Raw genomic sequence first — 20,035 nt, forward strand, 5'->3', positions numbered from 1 at the left:
AAAGTGGCTTGGTATATAACATTTTCTTTGAGCTAGAGGATATTGTGGAGGAGGGACAGGGCCGTACCTAAGAAAATGGGGGCCCAGTGCAAAATGAAAAATTAGGCCCTCGGAATAGCCGTCGGCAATTCGGAATTATACACGATTGTTTGAAGAACTATATCTTACCAAAAAGTAATTCTCAAAACCCATAAGTACTACATTATCTAGCAGAAATGTCACATCCTTTTAGCTTCCCTTGATAGAAATTCTGCAATTAATTCTTCAGAAGCAACCTTCCTCAAAATGTCACTTCATGCTTTCACTAGTAACTTATTTAGGAACGCCTTTTTGAGATCAAGTGATTCTTTAGGTACAAACTTATCATGTATTAAAACAAAACATAGAAAAGGAAGTGGATGAAATAACCTTTGTTTTATTTGGGAAGAAAATCATGGGGCGGCTAGCAGCGAAGCATGTTGGTCTGGTAGTCTGATTTACGCTCTAATCTGGTGATGAACTGACGACCAAGCGTTCTGTGCCTGGCCTCCAACTTCAATCGGCTTACCCACGTCGGGTAAGCATCATGCAACGATGGTATATGAAGAATCATAGGAGGGATATGAGAAATCGGGAATTAAACACTGAATATAAAGATTGTAGATTGAGGGTGGATTATACCTATTCATTGCAACAATGAATTTATCTTGAAGAATATGTCAAGAAATTAATCAAGGGGAGCTGCAAAGGGTATCAATTCTTCATCTTACAACTAGAGATTGAATTAGAGTGCTGCTATACAGACGACACTATTCGGCCGATTTTTGGACGATGCTATCGATCGACGAGTGCAAGGGTATGAATAAGTGTTGCATAGCCACTGGATCAATTGTCGTCTGGATATCGGGCATGGGGTGTCGGGCGCCGAGTAGTTCCGATTGAATTATGGAAGAGCAATAGGTTTGTGCTTGTGCTAGTCACAGAGAGAGAGAGAGGAGAGGAGAGCAGAAGCCGTGTGTGAGAGGTGACTTGGGAGTTATTCCGTAGCAGTTTTCCAGGGCCCCAACTAGTACTCCCACTGCATTAATTAGTTAGCAGGCTTATTTTCTTAATAAAAAATTGGCGGGGCAGCACGCTTATTAGTATCACGTACTGCTTAGTATATTTCAAAATCTGGGGGCCCTCGTCGTTTGAGGGCCCTGTGCAGTCGAACACCCTGCACATGCTCCAGGTACGGGCCTGAGGAGGGAGGCCCATTGGAGGGGGGTGTTTTGGTTAGTTACCCCAGGCCTTCGGCTCCTACACAACAAACTACTGATAAGAGACCTAGGGACAGAAGTGAAAAGGATGAGCTGATATGCAGTAAATCTCCAAGGAATGATAGTGATGTTGTTGGTATCGGAGGTAATGCGATAGCTGAGAATCTTGATGAGGTTATATCCAGTCAATACGAGTTAGATAAGAGCTTGCTAGCTGAAAGGGAAGTGAGACAAAAACTGCTAGACAAGAAGCATCTGATTGACAAGGTGGGATCTGGTGTAGAGCAGATTAATGCAGACTTTGCTAAGGAGGTTATATCCAGTCAATACGAGTTAGATAAGAGCTTGCTAGCTGAAAGGGAAGTGAGACAAAAACTGCTAGACAAGAAGCATCTGATTGACAAGGTGGGATCTAGTGTAGAGCAGATTAATGCAGACTTTGCTAAGGACGCTGACATGATGGAGAACTTTATAGAAAGGGAAGGTAGCCAGCAAGATGATGAGTATGATTGCACTCAGGATCCTGAAGATTTTGCTAGAAGGCTCGGGATTAGCACTCAGAGAATTAAAGAGATGGAGGCTGAAGCGGAAGAGGAGTTGTTGGCTGAGGAAAATTGCAACCTAAGGCATGACAAGGAGAACCTAACACCTACCGTGGTTAAAACAGCATTGCTATTTCACCTCCTGGAAGAGCTGTTGCGACGAAACAGACCTCCTTCTCTAACAAGGTACAAGGGGTGGTGTTGAATCCTTTGCAAGATCTTGGGGCAGCTGATATTACCAAGCAACAGAAGTTGAGGGAAGCTGAAGCTAGGGTCCAAAAGGCTAAAGAAAAGGCAGCTCTAGATGAGGCGGCGACGAGAAGAAGTGACAGGAACAAACACAAAGAGGAGGTGCAGACTATGGATAAAGCTACTGATATGGCAAGGAGGAAGAATCTGGAGACCCCAGGTATGGCTCCTACAGATTTAAATACTGCTCCCAATATACCTACTGTTTTAAATACAGTACCTATTTTTATTTCGCACATTACGCAATGCATTGGTGTTAGCTTAGGCAAAACTCCTGAGGGAATAGATAGCACTATTTCGATGATCAAGAGCTTAGAAAAAACTAGGAGTGATTTATTTCTAGCAAATATGAGAAAGAAGAATAATGTGGAAGATAGTGATGAAGAGTCAAAACTGGGAAGTTTTGACCCTGATACCATTAGGAACCTTGTATCTGACTCAGAATGTGAATCTGAGGACGATGAAGAACTTAGAGACGAATTAATTCTTTTATCATCGTTATATAAATCCAAACTAAAGCAGACTTGCCTGGAGGGGTCAGCGTCAAGCCAAAGGCCAAGTGTGGTGCAACAAAAAAGTAATCTGTTTTTATGGCTGGTGTTTTCTGGAATACTAGGGGTTTAGGTGAACCTGAAAAAAGAAGGTTTCTTAAAGAAATCATTTCTGAGCATGCTTTAGAGTTCATTTGTATTCAGGAGACTAAGAAAACTGATTTTTCAGATCCTTGGTTAGCTAGTATCGGTGGCAGATTTACTTTCGTTTGGCTTTGGCAACCCTCTGTAGGAGCCTCGGGTGGGCTCCTCATGGGTGTCAGGGAGGACCTGTTTGAGGTCGACACGTGCACTGCTAGTAGGTTTTTTACCAGTATGATCGTTATGGATAAGAGATCGGGTTTCAAGTGGACTTTGATCAATGTGTACGGGGCTGCTCATACCAAAGACAAGAAGGACTTCCTGATCGATTTTGTCCATATGTTAGGTCATAATAAATTGCCCCTTGTTATTGGTGGTGATTTCAATATCATTAGGAGGATCAATGAGAGAAGTAAAGCTAAAAAAACTCCCTATTTGGTCTTTTTACTTTAATTCCATCATTGAACACTGGGGGTTAAAAGAGTTAGAGCTCTCAGGGAGGAGCTTTACTTGGTCTAATAACCAGGACGACCCCTTGTATGTAAAACTAGATAGGATTCTTGTTAGCCCATCTTGGGAACATCATTTTCCTTTAGTTACGGTCAGGACACTCGTTAGAGGTGTCCCTGATCATGCTGCTCTTTTGGTACATACTGGAGTTGTAAATGCTGTAGCTATCGGGACTTTTAAATTTGAGCTTTGCTGGCTTGACAGAGATGAGTTGCCGGTCGTTGTTTCTAGAATTTGGAACTCTATCGCTCCTAAAAAAACAGCATGGAGTGGTGGCAGGCTGTTATGAGAAAATTAAGAAGCGGGCTCAAGGGTTGGAACCTTAATGTTGAGGGTAGTTACAGGAGAAAGAAGAGGTTTATTATTAACGCTTTAGATATACTTGATAAGAAGTGTGAGCTTGCTGGTGTATCAGCAGCTGACTATGTGCAAAGAAATAGTTTGCAGAATGATTTGAATAAAATTCTTAGAGAGGAAGAGATAAAATGGTATCAACGCTCGAAGGAGAGGGATATCAAAGAAGGGGATAGCAACACTAAGTATTTTATGATTAAGGCTAGTGGGCGGAAGCGCAAGAGTAAAATCTTTCGACTTATCCAGGATGAAGGGATTATCCAGGGGGATGACAACTTGCTCAAATATGCAACTAATTTCTATAAGGACTTATTTGGTCATGTAGATTTACCCCCTATATCTCTGTGTATCCCTCTTGATGATGTTTTGTCAGAAGAGGATAAGGTTGAGCTCAGTTGCAAATTTACTATGGATGAAGTTAAAAATGCGTTATTTTCTATGAAGCGCAACAGAGCGGCTGGCCCGGACGGCTTTCCTGCCGAGTTCTTTCAATTTTTCTGGAACCTCATTTGTAACGATCTCCTTAGGCTTTTTCATGACTTTTATGAGGGCAAGATTAACATTTCAAGGCTTAACTATGGTGTAGTCACTTTGCTTGCTAAGGGGCAGGGGGCTGATAGGATTCAAATGTACCGTCCCATTTGCATGTTGAATGTACCTTTTAAATTTTTTACAAAAGTTCTTAACAATAGAGCCATGAAAATTGCTGATAAAACAATTTCTAAAGCGCAATCTGCATTTATAAAGGGTCGCTACATCCTGGACAATGTGCTTATGCTTCATGAAGCTATCCACTCTTTACATAGAAATAAATGTTCTGCTGTGCTTTTTAAGGTTGATTTCGAAAAAGCTTATGATAAAATTAACTGGAGTTTCATGCTTGATGTCCTAAAAATGAAAGGCTTCCCTGAACGTTTTGTCCAGTGGGCAAAAGATGTCGTTAGTAATGAAAAGGTTGCCATCACTATTAATGATGTTATTGGCCTGTATTTTGTTACCAGGAAGGGTTTGAGGCAAGGGGATCCGTTTTCCCCCTTGCTTTTCAATTTGGCGGCTGATGTTCTTGCTACCCTGGTGCAAAGGGCGCAAGAACAAGGTTTTATCAAGGGAGTGTTGCCTAGGTTGTATTCAGGAGGTCTAAATATTTTGCAATATGCGGACGATACTATTTTCTGTTTTGAAGATGACCTTGAGGGGGCTAGGAATCTCAAGATAATTCTATGTATTTTTGAGCATTTGACGGGTCTGAAGATTAATTTTTTTTAAAGTGAAATTTTCTGTTTCGGTGAAGCTTTGGAGAAACAAGCTGACTACGCCGGCATTTTTACTTGTGTTATTGGGGGATTCCCTTTTAAGTATTTAGGTCTTCCCCTGCATTATAAAAAGCTTTGTAATGCTGACTGGAAGCCAGCGGAAGAAAAAGTAGAGAAAGGAGTTGCAGCGTGGCAGGGGGCTCTTTTATCTTTGGGTGGTAGGCTTATCCGTACTGAAACTTGCTTGAGTAGCGTCATTAGTCATTTACTTAACTTTTTCCGTCTACCAAAGGGAGTAGGCAAAAGAATCGACTTCTTTCGTGCTTGGGTGCTTTGGCAAGAGAAAGAGGGGGTTAGGAAGTTTCATTTAGTTAACTGGCTTGATGTCTGTCAACCTAGAGACCAAGGGGGGTTGGGTGTTACTAATCTGGATATCAAGAATATTAGTCTTTTGTGTAAATGGCTCTGGAGACTTGAGAATGAAGATGGGGATTGGCAGGAGATGATTAGAGCAAAGTATTTGAAGAGGAAAACTTGTCTCAATGTGAGCCATCTTCTGCCAACTCTCATTTCTGGAATGGTATCATGAGTGTTAAAGATATATTTTACAAGTGTTGTCAGAAAATTGTTGGAGATGGGTGTAAAACTAGATTTTGGGAAGATGCTTGGATCCACAACAAGCCTCTCTGTCAACTTTTTCCTCGCTTGTACAAACTTACTTTCCATCAAAACATTACGGTTGCTAAAGCATTTGAACAAGATTTTAACTGCATTAGATTTAGGAGATGTTTATATGGGGAGACATTGGATATGTGGAATAAACTTCTAGATATGTGCAGTCAGGTTGTTCTGAGTGAGGAACCTGACAAAGTCAAATGGCTTTTGACCAGCTCTGGCCAGTTCTCTCTTAAATCTCTTTATCAATATATTATTGCTACAAGAATAGTGTTCCCTTTTAAGTTTCTGTGGAAACTGAAGGTACCTTTGAAAATTAAGGCTTTTATTTGGTTAGTTATCAAAGGGAGGATCCTGACCAAGGACAATTTGTGTAAAAAAGGCTGGAAAGGCACCAACAAATGTGAATTTTGTGATGCCAATGAATGTATTGACCATCTGTTTTTCACTTGCTCTTTTGCTCGGTTTCTTTGGAATGTAGTTGGGAGTGCTTTGGGAAATCCCCAAACACCCCTGTCATTCTTTGACTTTTGCCAGAATTGGCTTCCTAAGTATACTGGGAAAGATAGAGTGGTTATAGCTATTGGTACGGCTGCTTTATTATGGTCGATCTGGAAAACAAGAAATATATCTTGCTTTCAAAGTTCTTTACCTAAAGATCCTACTGATATTATCTTCTCCTTATGTTCTGTGTTGGATTCGTGGGGTGTGCTACAGAAAAGAGGAGTGCAAAAAACTCTTAAGGAAGTGACCAAGAGGTTGGCCCAGATAGCGAGGGACGTCTTCAAGCATGCTTACGGCTGGGGGCCTGCTGTACGGAGGCTCTGTTGATCAAGTGGTGATAGATGTAGCTTTTGCAATGATCTCTCTCGTTCTTTTGCTATAGCACCCTGTAGGTGAAGAGTTTGGTATCTCAGGTTGTAGTGAGTTATTTCACCTGATGCAAAAATGTAGCTTTTTTGTTGATGAGCTTCAAGATGTTGATGAGCTTCAAGTTGTTGTAGCATCCTGTAGGTGCAGATGAAGTGCCTCAAGATGTAGGAGTAGTTTTTTTTCATGATGCATATGTTAGGCATCGAAAGAAGTTAAGTCTGTATGAAACTTGATTCGTATGCTGTGACTCCATTTTCGTAATGAAAATGGGGGCCGTGTGGCCCCTCTGATCGAAAAAAAGCATCCCAATTCATAAGCGCGTCAGGCTGTTTATGGGGCGTGCCTAAAGAGAGCACATCCACCCTAACTTGTGCGGTCTGCACATCCAGCAACCCCAACTGGATATTGAAATTGAATTCATGTAGCGTATGACATGTACGCCTGGTAAATATATATTTTTTGTAAATTGTTATTTTAAATAACCTCAAGAAGTTTTTTTGTATGACCCAAGTGTACGCCTGGTAAACAATCCATTTTATGTCAGTATGCCTGTTAAATAATTCCTTTTATGCCGTACATCTGGTAAATAATTCTTTTTCTTCCACTTCTCGTAAACTGGCACTATTTTAAATAACCTCAGATATTGTTTTGTATTTACTAGGTAAATGATCATGCGTTGCAACAAGGAATACATATTCTACTAGTTCAATGTTGAATATATGTGGTTAGGATCCTTATGCGCATCACACAACATTGTCGCCTTTTTTACCTTTAAATCGCTCTTCTTCTTCCCAGTCCATGCTCACTACCGCTGTCAATGGCACGTCCCTCTCATGATAGAGGCAAAGGTTGATGTCCTCATCATCTCATAATCCCCAACACTCACGCAAATCCAAGGTATGTTGCAGCCATTGCAACAACAACAGACAAGCACCAAACCAACTTATTGATTATAGTGCACCAAAATATGCATCAGATTGACATTCTTTTAAAATTTTGACATCAGAACTAAAAAATATATTAAATTAAACAAATGGAGATATGTCATATGTGGTGTGCTTGCAGATATTGCTTTGATATGCCTAATTTTGCAAACATAATGTAAGATATATTGTGCACGCATACATCGTATCTAGCAGGATTAAAGTTGGATGGATGGATAAATGAAAGCAAGGAGGATATTACTATTTGTAATATGTATGGCGTTACCAAATATTAGATCTTTAGAGAGTGAGCGTGATTAATTCCTTTCCATAAAGGCATTACCAAATATACCAAAATTGATTTGATTTGACAGATAAAAATTGGTTTATTTACAACGGTAGGCTAAAAACGGTTTAGGGATAGCGAACGGCTGAAAACAATCAGTGGAAGGTTGGACAAAGGGACGGTGAGGAAAACCTAAAAGATGGAACCTTAGATTCTTTTTGAGTAACAGGGACTAGCCAATAAAAAGAACTAGATGAGGTACATCCAAACCATCTCAACCGTCTATCAACAAGATCGAACTGCTTATTTGGTTGCGTTGTTTTAGCAAAACCAGTTTACCATCAACTCATATAACCGTGTAACAAACTTAAACCATGTTTGGCTCCCATAGCAAAAACATGGGGGGCCTCCTATTTAGCGTGTGGTGCGATGCGCGTCAGGACCGCCCACTCTCCACGTGCGTGCTCTTGGGTCCGCCTATGTGCTTGGCAGGTCGCCCCTTTTTCATTTTTCCCTTTCTTTTTTTTCATTTTTGTGTATTTTTTGTTTCTCCTTTCTTTTTTTATTTTCACTTCTTTAGTAAAATTTTGGAAATCAAATTTTTTTATATTTTTAAAAATGTTCTATTTTTTGTAAAATGTTCACAAATTTTAGAATGTCTTAAAAAAATTTCATATGTTTAAAATAAACTGCCAGATTTCAAAAAACATTCAATTTTTTAAAGTGTTCTCAAATTTGCTAAATGTTCATGAATTCCAATAAATTTTCATGAATTTTCAAAAAATGTATCTAATTAAACAAATGTTTGCGAATTTCGAATATTGTACCCAAAGAATTGAAAAAATATTCGTCGATTCAAAAACTGTCCACGAAATCTAAAAATGTTCAAGAATTTCAAAGAAGGTCACGAGTTCAAAAAATATTCAATTTTATTTATTTTGTGAATTTAAAAATATGTTCATGAATTTGAAATTTGTTTGTGATTTTAAAAAATATTCACAAATTCAAAAAAATTGTGAGTTTTCAAAAAAAAATCGTTGGACAATGAGATTTTAAAGTTTGTTGTTGTGGCTATCAGTCCATCTCCAAGACATAGGGTGTAGACTAGAAGTACAATAATGTTCGAGCAATGTGTATGATCTTGCACTAAGATATATCCAATGGTTTTCTGGATTAGTTACCAAGTGGCCATCTCATGATTATATGGGCGTGTAGGGAAATCATTCTGATGTGCTTTGTGTATTGAATAACATTTACGTTCATTTCCTACACAACGAAGATTCAGAACATGGTGAAATCGAAGGCAACATAGATTCTTTGAAGAAATTTGATACAATGCTATCTTTGTGGTTGCAAAAACGACAAATCAAAGACGAGTAAGGCTTTCTCCATTCTTGCGTAGAACCCTTTGCCACCTCTTTTGCAATCAGTTTTATAAGATATTTTAGCTATAAACCATCTATTTTATACCCTCTTACAATAGTGTGATGTTAGTCTTATTTTGTATTTAAATTTCTCTACTTGCTAGCCAACATTTAGATATCCCACTGCCTCGTTGCCTCCGCCTGCACGCTGAAGCCATCTATTTATCCCATCGACGGTGACAATGCATGGCAGCGGCAAACTCCACCGAGCCGATCTGCCCGAACGCCCCTATATCTCGCCTTCAGTGAGTCGGCCGACTCGCTGAAGGGGTGAGCGAGTTAGGCCGGACCACATGCGCGGGAGGCCACATCCTCTTTTTCCTGTTTTTTATGTCTTCTGTTTTGTTTTTTTTTGCTTTATTTTTGTGCTTTTGTTTATACTTTAAAATATTGTAAATGTATATATAATATATATAGTGTTACTATTCATTATCCAGGGTGCAGAATAAGTTACTCTTCACCCGAGGTAATCTTACGATCGTTTCATAAATAAATTACATATAGAATACAAATAGTTACATTCATGTTGATTCACTACGTAAAATTTGGCATAAAAAACAAAAATATAGATCATAAGATCAGAAAAATTGCATTTTATGTATATTTTGCACTATATTTTTACGTCTGTAATTTTACGCAACATAAAATATTTTTTACGATGATTATATTTTTTTTACGTTCTCTTATTACGCATGAAATTAAACAAAAATTTACTAAATGTAAAATTACGGTGCATTGTTGTTAAAATAGAGGGAGTGAAGAATAACTATTCCTCACCCAGGGTGACGAATAGTCAATCCCATATATAGTGCGGTGCATTGATGTTAAAATAGAGGGAGTGAAGAATAACTATTCCTCGCCCAGGGTGACGAATATTGAACAAATATTTGAAAAACATTTGGAAAATATTGAACAAATATTTGAAAAATGTCAAACAAGTATTTGGAAAACAATATTGATCATGTATATAAAAATGTTAATCAAGCATTTGAAAAAAATGTTGAACAAGTATTTGCAAAATGTTCAACAAATATTTCAAAATGTGTTGATCATTTATATATTCCTGAAGCAACCGTTAAAACTGATATTTATTTGGTGACCTAAGCGGTAGTAGTGTGGTAATAAAACCGCTGGGAGGGAATTGAGTTTTCATTTGGTGCAGGAGTGCCTCTTCAGAATTTCTTCCTGGTTGTGAGATTTTTTTTGTTGAGATTTCTGGTTTTCAATTGGTCCTGGAGCAGTCTAGCAGAGAAAAAATTATTATGAAAAAGATTATGTTATACAGCAAAACAATAATATGATATGGATCAATTACCAGCTCTGTGTGCGGCATCATCCATCAAGTACGCCATAAACAAGTGACAGAAAACACAATGTCTTCCGTATTCCTATTTCAAAAAATAATGTCTTGCTTATTCCTGCTGAACCAGTCTTCACAGCAGATGCATGCATGCTATTCTTATCTCCTCGTTTATTGTCCAATCTGCAAGTTAGAAAATGATGCATTATTCGTGATGACGGTACCGACTATTGTTCATATACACTGTCTGCAGAATATTATAGAAATATTCAACTGTAATGGCGTATAGTTGCACATAATGGAGGAACCACCGGTAGGTACATGTATTGGTTAGTCAATAAACAGCTCAGCTCTTGGATTCCTTGATCTTGTCTCCATTTGCCAAAGTCCACTCTCCAACAATCGCACAATCCCACCCATACCAAGCAGCCTTGGCGTGTGAGACTTGCACAGGGGCGGCGACGAGCGCGCAACACTATCATTGCTCTTTCACCACAGATCAAATTTGTGCGTCATTGAGGTGAATGCTCTCCTCAATCCTTACCTTGTTTTGCTCTTCACTAGTTGTTCATCTTCTGCTTTTTTAGCTGTCCGTTCAAGATATATACAAGCTACACTATTGTGGAACTAAGAAATAAAGTAAAATAGAAGGAGGATTACAAGGTGGTAAACCATGCTTTGAATCTAGGAGCACAATGTTTCCTAGCTCCATAGGAAGATAACAAGGTTTTTCGGTTTTCTGTCAGTACTTAATTGCTATTCTGTTCTTTCATACGCTGCAGTTTCCTATTCCTACGATCTGCAAGATCATGGCAGAGTCATTGCTTCTCCCGCTAGTGCACGGCGTGGCCGGCAAGGCCGCAGACGCACTCGTCGAGACCGTGACCCGCATGTGCGGCCTCGACGACGGCCGCCGAACGCTGGAGCGTCAGCTGCTAGCTGTTGAGTGCAAGCTGGCTAACGCCGAGGAGAGGAGTGAGACAAACGGCTATGTCAAGAGCTGGATGAAGGAGCTCAAGTCTGTCGCCTACGAGGCGGACAATGTGCTCGATGACTTCCAGTACGAGGCGTTGCGCCGCCAGTCTAAGATTGGCAAGGCCACTACCCGCAAGGTACTTGGCTACATCACGCGCCACAGCCCATTGCTCTTTCGTTTTGAAATGAGCAGGAAACTCAAGAACATCCTCGAGAAGATCAATAAGTTGGTTGAGGAGATGAACAAATTTGGCTTGGAGAATTCTGTCCATAGGGAGCAGCGGCAACATCCTTGGCGGCAGACGCACTCAAAACTGGACGAGACTACGAAGATCTTTGGAAGAGATGATGATCAGGATGTGGTGGTGAAGTTGTTGCTGGACCAGCAAGATCAGCGGAGGGTGCAGGTGCTGCCCATCATTGGGATGGGAGGTCTTGGCAAGACGACTCTTGCTAAGATGGTCTATAATGACCAAGGGGTCCAGCAACATTTCGAGTTGAAGATGTGGCACTGTGTGTCCAACAACTTTGATGTCATTCCTTTTTTGAAATCCATCATTGAGTTGGCTGTAAGTGGAAGATGTGACATGCCTGACACAATTGAGCTGTTGCAAAAGCAACTTGAGCAAGTCATTGGCCAAAAAAGGTTTATGCTCGTGCTTGATGATGTGTGGAATGAAGATGAGAGGAAGTGGGAGGATGTCCTGAAGCCTATTTTGTGTTCCATTGGTGGACCAGGAAGCGTAATTGTTGTCACAACTCGAAGCGAGAAAGTGGCCTCTATAATGCAGACCCTTGGACCCCACAGGCTAGCTTGTCTGAGTGAACAAGATTCATGGGAATTGTTTGCGCAAAAAGCATATAGCAAAGGTGTAGAGCAGGAGAAAGCAGAGTTGATCAGCATTGGCAGACGTATTGTCAACAAATGCAGGGGGCTGCCTCTTGCTCTCAAGACAATGGCTGGATTGCTAAGTTCATATCAACAAGTACAAGAATGGAAGGCCATCGAAGAAAGAGATTTTAGGGATAATAATGTTAGAGGGAAAGATGAGATCATGTCCATCCTAAAGTTGAGCTACAGACACCTATCATCTGAAATGAAGCAATGTTTTGCATTCTTAGCAGTTTTCCCCAAGGACTATGTGATGGACAAGGATATGTTGATCCAACTATGGATGGCAAATGGTTTTATTCAAGAGAAGAGACCAGTGGATTTGACAACAAGAGGAGAATTCATTTTCGATGAGTTGGTTTGGAGGTCCTTCCTCCAAGATAAGCAAGAGTGCATAGACAATTATGGTACAGAAAATTATGTGGCTGTTAACTGTAAGATGCATGATTTAATGCATGATCTCGCAAAAGATGTCACAGATGAATGTGCAAGTATAGAAGAACTGACTCAGCAAAAAGCATTGTTGAAAGATGTTTGTCACATGCAAGTGACAGGGGCTGAAATGGAAGTAATCAGTGGGTTATGCAATGGCAGAACATACCTCCGCACTTTGTTAGCTCCTTCAAAATACTATAAGGTTTTAAGAGAGTTGCTACAGGTATCGTCATCACTAAGAGCATTGCATTGCCTCCCTCCTTCAATTGCCATTTGCAAGGCCATAAATGCAAAACATTTACGGTATCTTGATCTCTCTAGGTCTAAGATCGTTACATTGCCAAATTCAATATGTGTGTTATATAACTTGCAAACACTGAGGCTCACAAATTGCTATAAGCTGCGGTTGTTGCCAGAAGGCATGGCAAGGCTGAGAAAGCTCATCTATCTTTATCTTTCTGGTTGTCATAGTCTCAAACGTATGTCTCCAAACTTTGGTGCACTGAACAACCTTCAGATATTAACAAGATTTGTTGTGGATACTGGAGATGGCCTTGGAATAGAGGAGCTCAAAGAGTTGCAACACCTTAGCAATAGGTTGGAATTATTGAATTTGAGCAAGATAAAGAGTGGGGAGAATGCAAAAGAAGCCAATCTCAGTCAGAAGCAAAACCTAAGTGAGTTATTGTTCTCTTGGGGCCATGAAATAGATGATGAGCCTAGAGATGTGGAAGAAGTGCTTCAGTGTTTAGAACCTCATAGTAATATCCAAAAACTGGAGATATATGGATATCATGGCCTAGCAATATCACAATGGATGAGAAAGCCTCATATGTTTGACTGCTTGAGAGAACTCACAATGTCTCATTGCCCAAAATGTAGCAGTATCCCTGTAATATGGCTCTCGGTCTCTCTAGAGATTTTGGTCTTACAAAGGATGGATAACCTGATAACATTATGTGATAACCTTGATGTGGAATTTGGGGGATGCATTAACCCTCTGCAAATTTTCCCAAGGTTGAAAAAAATGAGCTTGATTGAGTTACCAAGCCTGGAGATATGGGCAGAAAATAGCGTGGGAGAGCCTAGTGATAACCTGGTAACATTTCCGGTGCTTGAAGAGCTAGAGATCAAAAATTGCCCCAAGCTTGCAAGCATTCCTGTGATCCCCGTAGTCAGTGAGTTGAGAATAGTTGGGGTTCACAGTACTGCAATCAGTTTAGTCTTTATGAGCATCCGATTGGGCTCTTGGCCATTTCTCGTCACGTTAACTCTTGGGTCTCCAGAAGACATACCCATGTTGTCTCTAGACGCCCAGCAAAGCCAAAGTCAAAGACCTCTTGAAAAACTGAAGTGTTTGGTTCTGGAAGGCCCGGATAGCTTGGTCACAAGTTGTGGATTGTCCAGATCACACCTTATGCTTTGGAAATGCTTTTCTTTTGTGGAAGAGCTGACGATTGACGGATGGAGCAATCTTGTCCTCTGGCCAACAGAGGAGCTCCGGTGCTTGGATCGCCTCCGCTCTCTGCGTATCACAAACTGTGACAACCTGGAGGGCAACACTTCATCGTCTGAGGAGGAAATCCTTCCGCTGTCCCTGGAGGACTTGACGATTTCATTCTGCCGCAGTGTGGTAACACTGCCTTCGTACCTTGGAAATTTTGCCAAGCTGAGGAGTCTATATGTGTCTGACTGCAGCAGGCTGAAAGTGCTGCCTGATGGGATGTGTGGCCTCACTTCTCTTAGGGACTTGAGGTTTTATTTCTGTCCAGCTATGGAGGAACTCCCGCATGGTCTCCTGGAGCGGTTGCCAACTCTCAAACTCTTAAGGATAAGGGGATGCCCGGAGCTGATAAGACGATGCACAGAAGGTGGGGAGTATTTCCACTTGGTCTCCTCTGTCCCAGATAAACTCATTTATTGATGACGACATCTTGAAAATCCAGAATAGCTGCGGAGTAAATCGGCATATGCGTGAGTGCCCTGGTAAATAATCAATCTCCCTTGTGTCTAAATAATTGTTCTCACATCATTTTCGGAGATAACATGGGATGCTAACGTGATGAAGCGGTGTACCTGCAGGTCCGAATCTCTGTCGATCCACCCCCATCTTGCTGCTGTGCACGCCGGGACCTCCTCGGCACTGCGCAGAGAGGGAGGAAGGAAGTGATGATGGAAGGGGGTCTCCTCCGCTGTGCACGCCCCACGACCTCAGGCAACCGCCGTACTGCTAGCCAGACGGTGGGGGCCGAGATTTGGCTGTGCTGACGGAGACGAGAGGAAGGAGCAGAGGATGCGCGTCTTGGGCACAGGAGGCCCAGTGGGATCGAAGCCCTCCCTATGGGATTAGCGAGCCCAATGATCATTTCTTTTTTGAGAAGTAGCCCAATGATCATTACTTCTCTTTTGCGCCAGCCAGCAGTAGTAATATTTCATACACGAGCTCATTGCTTTAATCTGTACAGCAGAAGCAGGTGTGCCTCTAGTATATTTCTACCACATGTCCACATGTAAGTAGTAGCTCCTGCCATTTTCTACCACATAACAAATTTCCCTGCAAATTTCAATGTGTTTGCAAGTCATAAGCTTGTATTGTTAGGCATCTTGCAAACATTTCAGTTCTTTGTTCCCATTTTTTTCCTTCTTGGCCACAGACTGAGTTAGTACAAACACGGGCTTCTTCTTATTTTTGTGATAAAGCATGAGGCTTCATTGCAAAGAATTTATTTTTGCCTTTCTGACAGAGTTTCTGATGAATTGTGTCTGATTCCAATTTATATGTGCAAAATTGTTTTTTTTTCGTGTGCGTCAGGGTTGTACTGTAACAAGTCTTCCTTTCAGGTAGATAAACTTGACAAAACGAAGAATTTTTCTTCAGCACAACAGGAATATCATAGTGCTGATGAGATTGCTCCTTCCCTGATTTGGAACCTTTGGGAGCCTCACATGGAGCATCCTGCTGCTAGATCAGACTAAGCAGATTTATTGAGCTGGTGTTCACAACTACTCATCACCAAACTAACTCTTCCATGGAATCAATGATAGCTAGTATTCCAGCGAACCATTCTAATCAGGCAGGCAGGCAGGCACGCACACTGATTACGCACTGGATCATCATAGTGTGGCGATGTATGCATCGGCGAGCATCTTGCTAAGCCGGACCAGGGCCTGGGTGGTGAGGTGCATGTTGTCGTTGGCGATGGCATCCACGTACTTGGGGTTTGGCAGACGCATCGCCCTCTGCTCCTTCCTCACCACATCCACCCAAGTCTCTTCCTGACCATAACTGGGTTGCTTAATTACCCCCCATTCAAGTCTCTTCCTTGTTCAAATACAACTGGTTGAACTGTCTTTTTGCATGGATTCCAAAACTGTTTTGCATTGCCAGGATCCGCTGATAATACCCCGGAAGTAAATACGGTTGCTTCATCTCTACTACTTCCTGTAGCTGATTAGTGTTTGGAGTTTGTGAGCATTTGCAACTAACTGACGCCAAGGCACACCCAGTTCTGGTTCGCAGCAGATTGCCGACGCCAACTTGCCAGCGATTTCAGGTTTGCAAAATTTGGAACTCGGACAGGCTTCAAGACCATGGCTGAGGCAGAGGAACACGCATGTCACGGCCTTCACTCGAACTCGAAACAGAAACAGGAGTCAAAACTCGTGCATGCCGATGCCGATGCGTGTCCTCCAGCCGAGACGGTTTTTTTTTTCCTTCCCTTGCCTTGAGCGCTGGCTGAGTTGGCCGCTAGCTGTTGAAAAGTTTCAACACGCAACACACGTGCACGAGTGACGTCATGCTAGCCACAACGAAACGAACGCAATGCACCACACGTTCGCTGCTTGGTTCAAAACTCGTGCGCTCGCTTCTACTTCTTCTTTTTTTTTTCTTTTTTTCTTTCTTATTATTACTCATGCACTAGCATACTTGCTTGCTTCCAACAAGTTCCTTTTTTTTGGAAAAACTTCCAATTTATTTCATCTTCAATCATGATAGTACAACGAACATAAAAAATAAAAATTACATCCAGATCCGTAGACCATCTAGCGACGACTCCTTTTCTGCTTACGTGTCCACACATGCTGACATTGTCAACACATGGGGGTGTTCAATGCGCTATGTGGGTTCTACTTCTACTCATAGGGTTCTACTTCAATGCGCTATGTGCATTTGGTAGAAGAGTGATGGATAATTGAGATCGACCGTTGGGAAGCGTCGATCCGTAGGAGCTCGACTCTATCTAACTCATTATAATAGACCAGTTGGCTGCCGAAAACTCTAGCTTCCGGCCCTCGGACCCGCGGGAGCCAAATCTAACGAAACCCAAGAACCCATGGCCAGGGTTTCGGTCCAGTCCAACTCCGGCGCTGCTCTGATGACTCCGGTTGGTCCTCTCCGAAGCCTACCAAGCCCCCACACGCGGCTCCGTCTCCTGGATGGACTTGACCTGCTCGATGAACACCGATTCTTCCTCGACCTTCGTGACGTGCGCCGGCTTCAACCGACCATATCCGGCAAGCTCACCAACCACGGATTTATAAGGACAAGGGAGCGCGATCCGCGTGACGTGAGGTTCCAAGCGTCGGATCTGAGAAGAGATTGAATCGATCCGTGGGAGAGGGTATTCCACCAATAAAAACGCAATTGCCACTTCATGTCAATCATACTATGTGGAATGTCAAGTCCCGCCCGCTTTCTCTTGCGAAAATTTAGGGCTAGCTTTTTCTCTCTCTTTCTTTCTTTCTTCATCGCGTGGAGTTTTTTTTTCTTCATTGAGCGCTCGCTGAGACGGGGCTGATGCATGCGTGCGTCATGTCATGCTAGCAAAAAACGAGCCAACACACCACACACGTTGGTTTTTTTTTTGAGCATCAGTATAGACACAAGCGCTCATATACACGCGCATACACTCACCCCTATGAACGCACACACGCACACCCTACCCCTATGAGCACCTCCGAGAGACTGAGCCGGCATATCATCTTGAGATTTACGAACCCACCGTAGGCGCCTCGTCGTCGACGGGAACGTCTCCTCCCACTGAAAGCGCATCGCCGGAAATCCTGAAATAAATCCAGGAATAATGCGAGCACCAGGATTTGAACCCTGATGGGTTGGGGATACCACTGTCCACCTAACCATCTCAACCACAGGTTGGTTCGCACCACACACGTTGGTTGGTTGCTTCATCAAACGGTTTTTTCTCGTTCCTTTTTTTTGCTTATTAAGTGCACTATATAGCTTGGTTGCTTATGTGCCTCGCGTCGTCGTCCACACGTACGCAACTTCTCCCCCGTTGTCCGCACGGATGCATGGCGTCACGCCGGCACGCCCCGCCCCCCTCTCCGAACCGTTCTCTACCTCCTCCGGATGCATGGCATCACCGGCCACCGCTAGGTCCTCATGCATGTGTCCGACCATCATGTCCGAGGGGCAGACCGCACGCCGCAAAAGGCGTTTCGCAACCCTCAATGCAGACGGCCATCACGTCCTCGCGCCGGTACTCCGCCCCGCCCCAAAACAATCCACCGAAATTTTAAGCATCAGACCTCCGACCCTGCCGCCGACCCGTCCCTTCAAGAGACCTTACGCCCGTTGGCGCGCCATGAATAATAAATTAATAAAAAAAGGTCACCCAGGACACATGGCTTTTAGTTGCCTCCATCTACCATCCATGGTTCATGACCCACGGTCGAATGCAGATAACTGAGCTTTCACTCCACCTCCGCCTGCTGAACTTGGACATGGAAGACACCGGATCAGACTTCGGGATCAACCTTAACTCGCACATGGAAGACACCGAATAAAATGACCTCATGTCATTGGCGACGATGCTGACATTGTCAACCGGTGGGGGTTCTCAATGTCCAAGTTGTGGAAATTTGACTTACTACATTGTGTGTGTGTCCTTTGTGGTGTCGGCATTTTCTTTTCTCTTTTTTTCGAAGCATTTTCTTTTTTTTTATGTAGTTGGATATGGAGTTATACTATGTGTAGTCATTTTATGCGTTTGGAAAGGTGGTGTGCTTGGGCTGCCGTCAGATTGCGGTAGAAAAGTGATGGACAATTGAGATAGACCGGAGGGAAGCGTCTATGTCGATCCAGGGCCGTGCCAGCAAAATCCGGGGCCCTATGCGAAACTAAAAAATAGGGCCCTATTTCAGTAGAAAAAAATGAACTAAGAGCAATTATAACATATATGATATAATGTCTAACTCACCTAGTCTCGTGCCCTGTCCAGTTGAACTGCTATACTATGATTTTCAACCAAAGAGGCAAGAACCGATCTCTAACAATGTAACGATCATTACCAAAGTTAATTAGGATTTAGAAATTAGGAGTAGGACTGTAGGATTGTAGGAGCCGAAGTCAATCAAAAGAACAAGCCAGTGACAACAGGCTACCTATTTTGGTGAGAGGAACATGTCGATCAGACGAAGATAATTGGAAGCGCCAGGCTTGTTGGCCTGCTTATCCCCGTGTTGCCCGTCGCCAATTCTGGATGCGATTGATTTTGATCTGGTCTAGATGCGGCATCTCACCTGCCTCTGAATGCGATTAATATATGCTACCTTCTCGGTGCACCTACACGGTTTCCAATCAGAGGCACCCACACAGTTGCCATATATATGAATCAATAGCATAGTAGATCACACAATCAAAGATAATAAAAAATTGGATGTACAATTCGCTGTATATAAGATGAGGATTGAGAGATTAATAAACAATACTCACTAGTGCAAAACTTGACTAGTTGGCTTCACCATCGAAGAATTGGAGTGCAATATGAAGAATTTTCCAACGCAGAGTCGGTGTCGCCTAGTTTAATTGAATCTAATCAGGACGGCAAGAAGCAGCAGCGGCGGCCGGCAGCCTCCGATAACGCGTTAATCACGCTGGGGGCTAATCTATGCTCTTAGGGTATCGTCCTGGAGAGCTCCTCTTCGGCGCCCTCAGCGCCGCTTAGAGTAGAGGGCGCCCGAAGATGCGTGATAGTGGGCTGGTCCAGCATAGGTCGTATCGATATGCTAAAAAAACAAACATCAGGAAAAATATAAGCGTGACCTGGGATTCGAAAACAAATGCCTCCGCAAGGAAACTGCTGTAGTAACCACTGCACTACGGAGACTTTGATGTGTTTGCTTCGAAAACAGTTTACATGACCATTCATTCAGTGCCAGTACATTCTTTTTAAAGAAAACGTAAATTTGAAAAAGAATCCACTTTTTTTTGGGAGTTCATCGATTTTGAAAACAAATCACATATTTTCAAATACATGTTCACAAAAAATCGAAAATATTTCATCAATTATGAAAAAAAGTTCATGAATTTAAAATAGTTCACTGGATTTTGAAGAAAAAATCATCGACTTAGAAAAAGTTCATCGATTTTAATAAAAAGGTTAAAAAAAGTTCACCAGATTTTGAAAATGCTTCACCGATTTTAATAGAAGTTCATCGATTTTCATAAAGA

At 42.2% G+C, this 20,035-nt stretch overlaps 1 protein-coding gene across 1 annotated transcript; it reads left to right on the top strand.

Annotated features, from left to right (window-relative positions):
- Nucleotides 1-10,612: 10,612 nt before the first annotated feature.
- On the top strand, nt 10,613-15,311 carry LOC125525477 (disease resistance protein RGA2-like). The gene is made up of 3 exons (XM_048690474.1): nt 10,613-10,779; nt 11,042-14,547; nt 14,644-15,311. Exon 2 carries the CDS (start codon nt 11,069-11,071, stop codon nt 14,483-14,485), a length of 3,417 nt encoding a protein of 1,138 aa, XP_048546431.1. The 5' UTR covers nt 10,613-10,779; nt 11,042-11,068; the 3' UTR covers nt 14,486-14,547; nt 14,644-15,311.
- Nucleotides 15,312-20,035: the final 4,724 nt, after the last annotated feature.

Source organism: Triticum urartu, chromosome 7 (genome assembly GCF_003073215.2).
Source record: "Triticum urartu cultivar G1812 chromosome 7, Tu2.1, whole genome shotgun sequence".
In the NCBI taxonomy this organism is placed as follows: domain Eukaryota; kingdom Viridiplantae; phylum Streptophyta; class Magnoliopsida; order Poales; family Poaceae; genus Triticum; species Triticum urartu.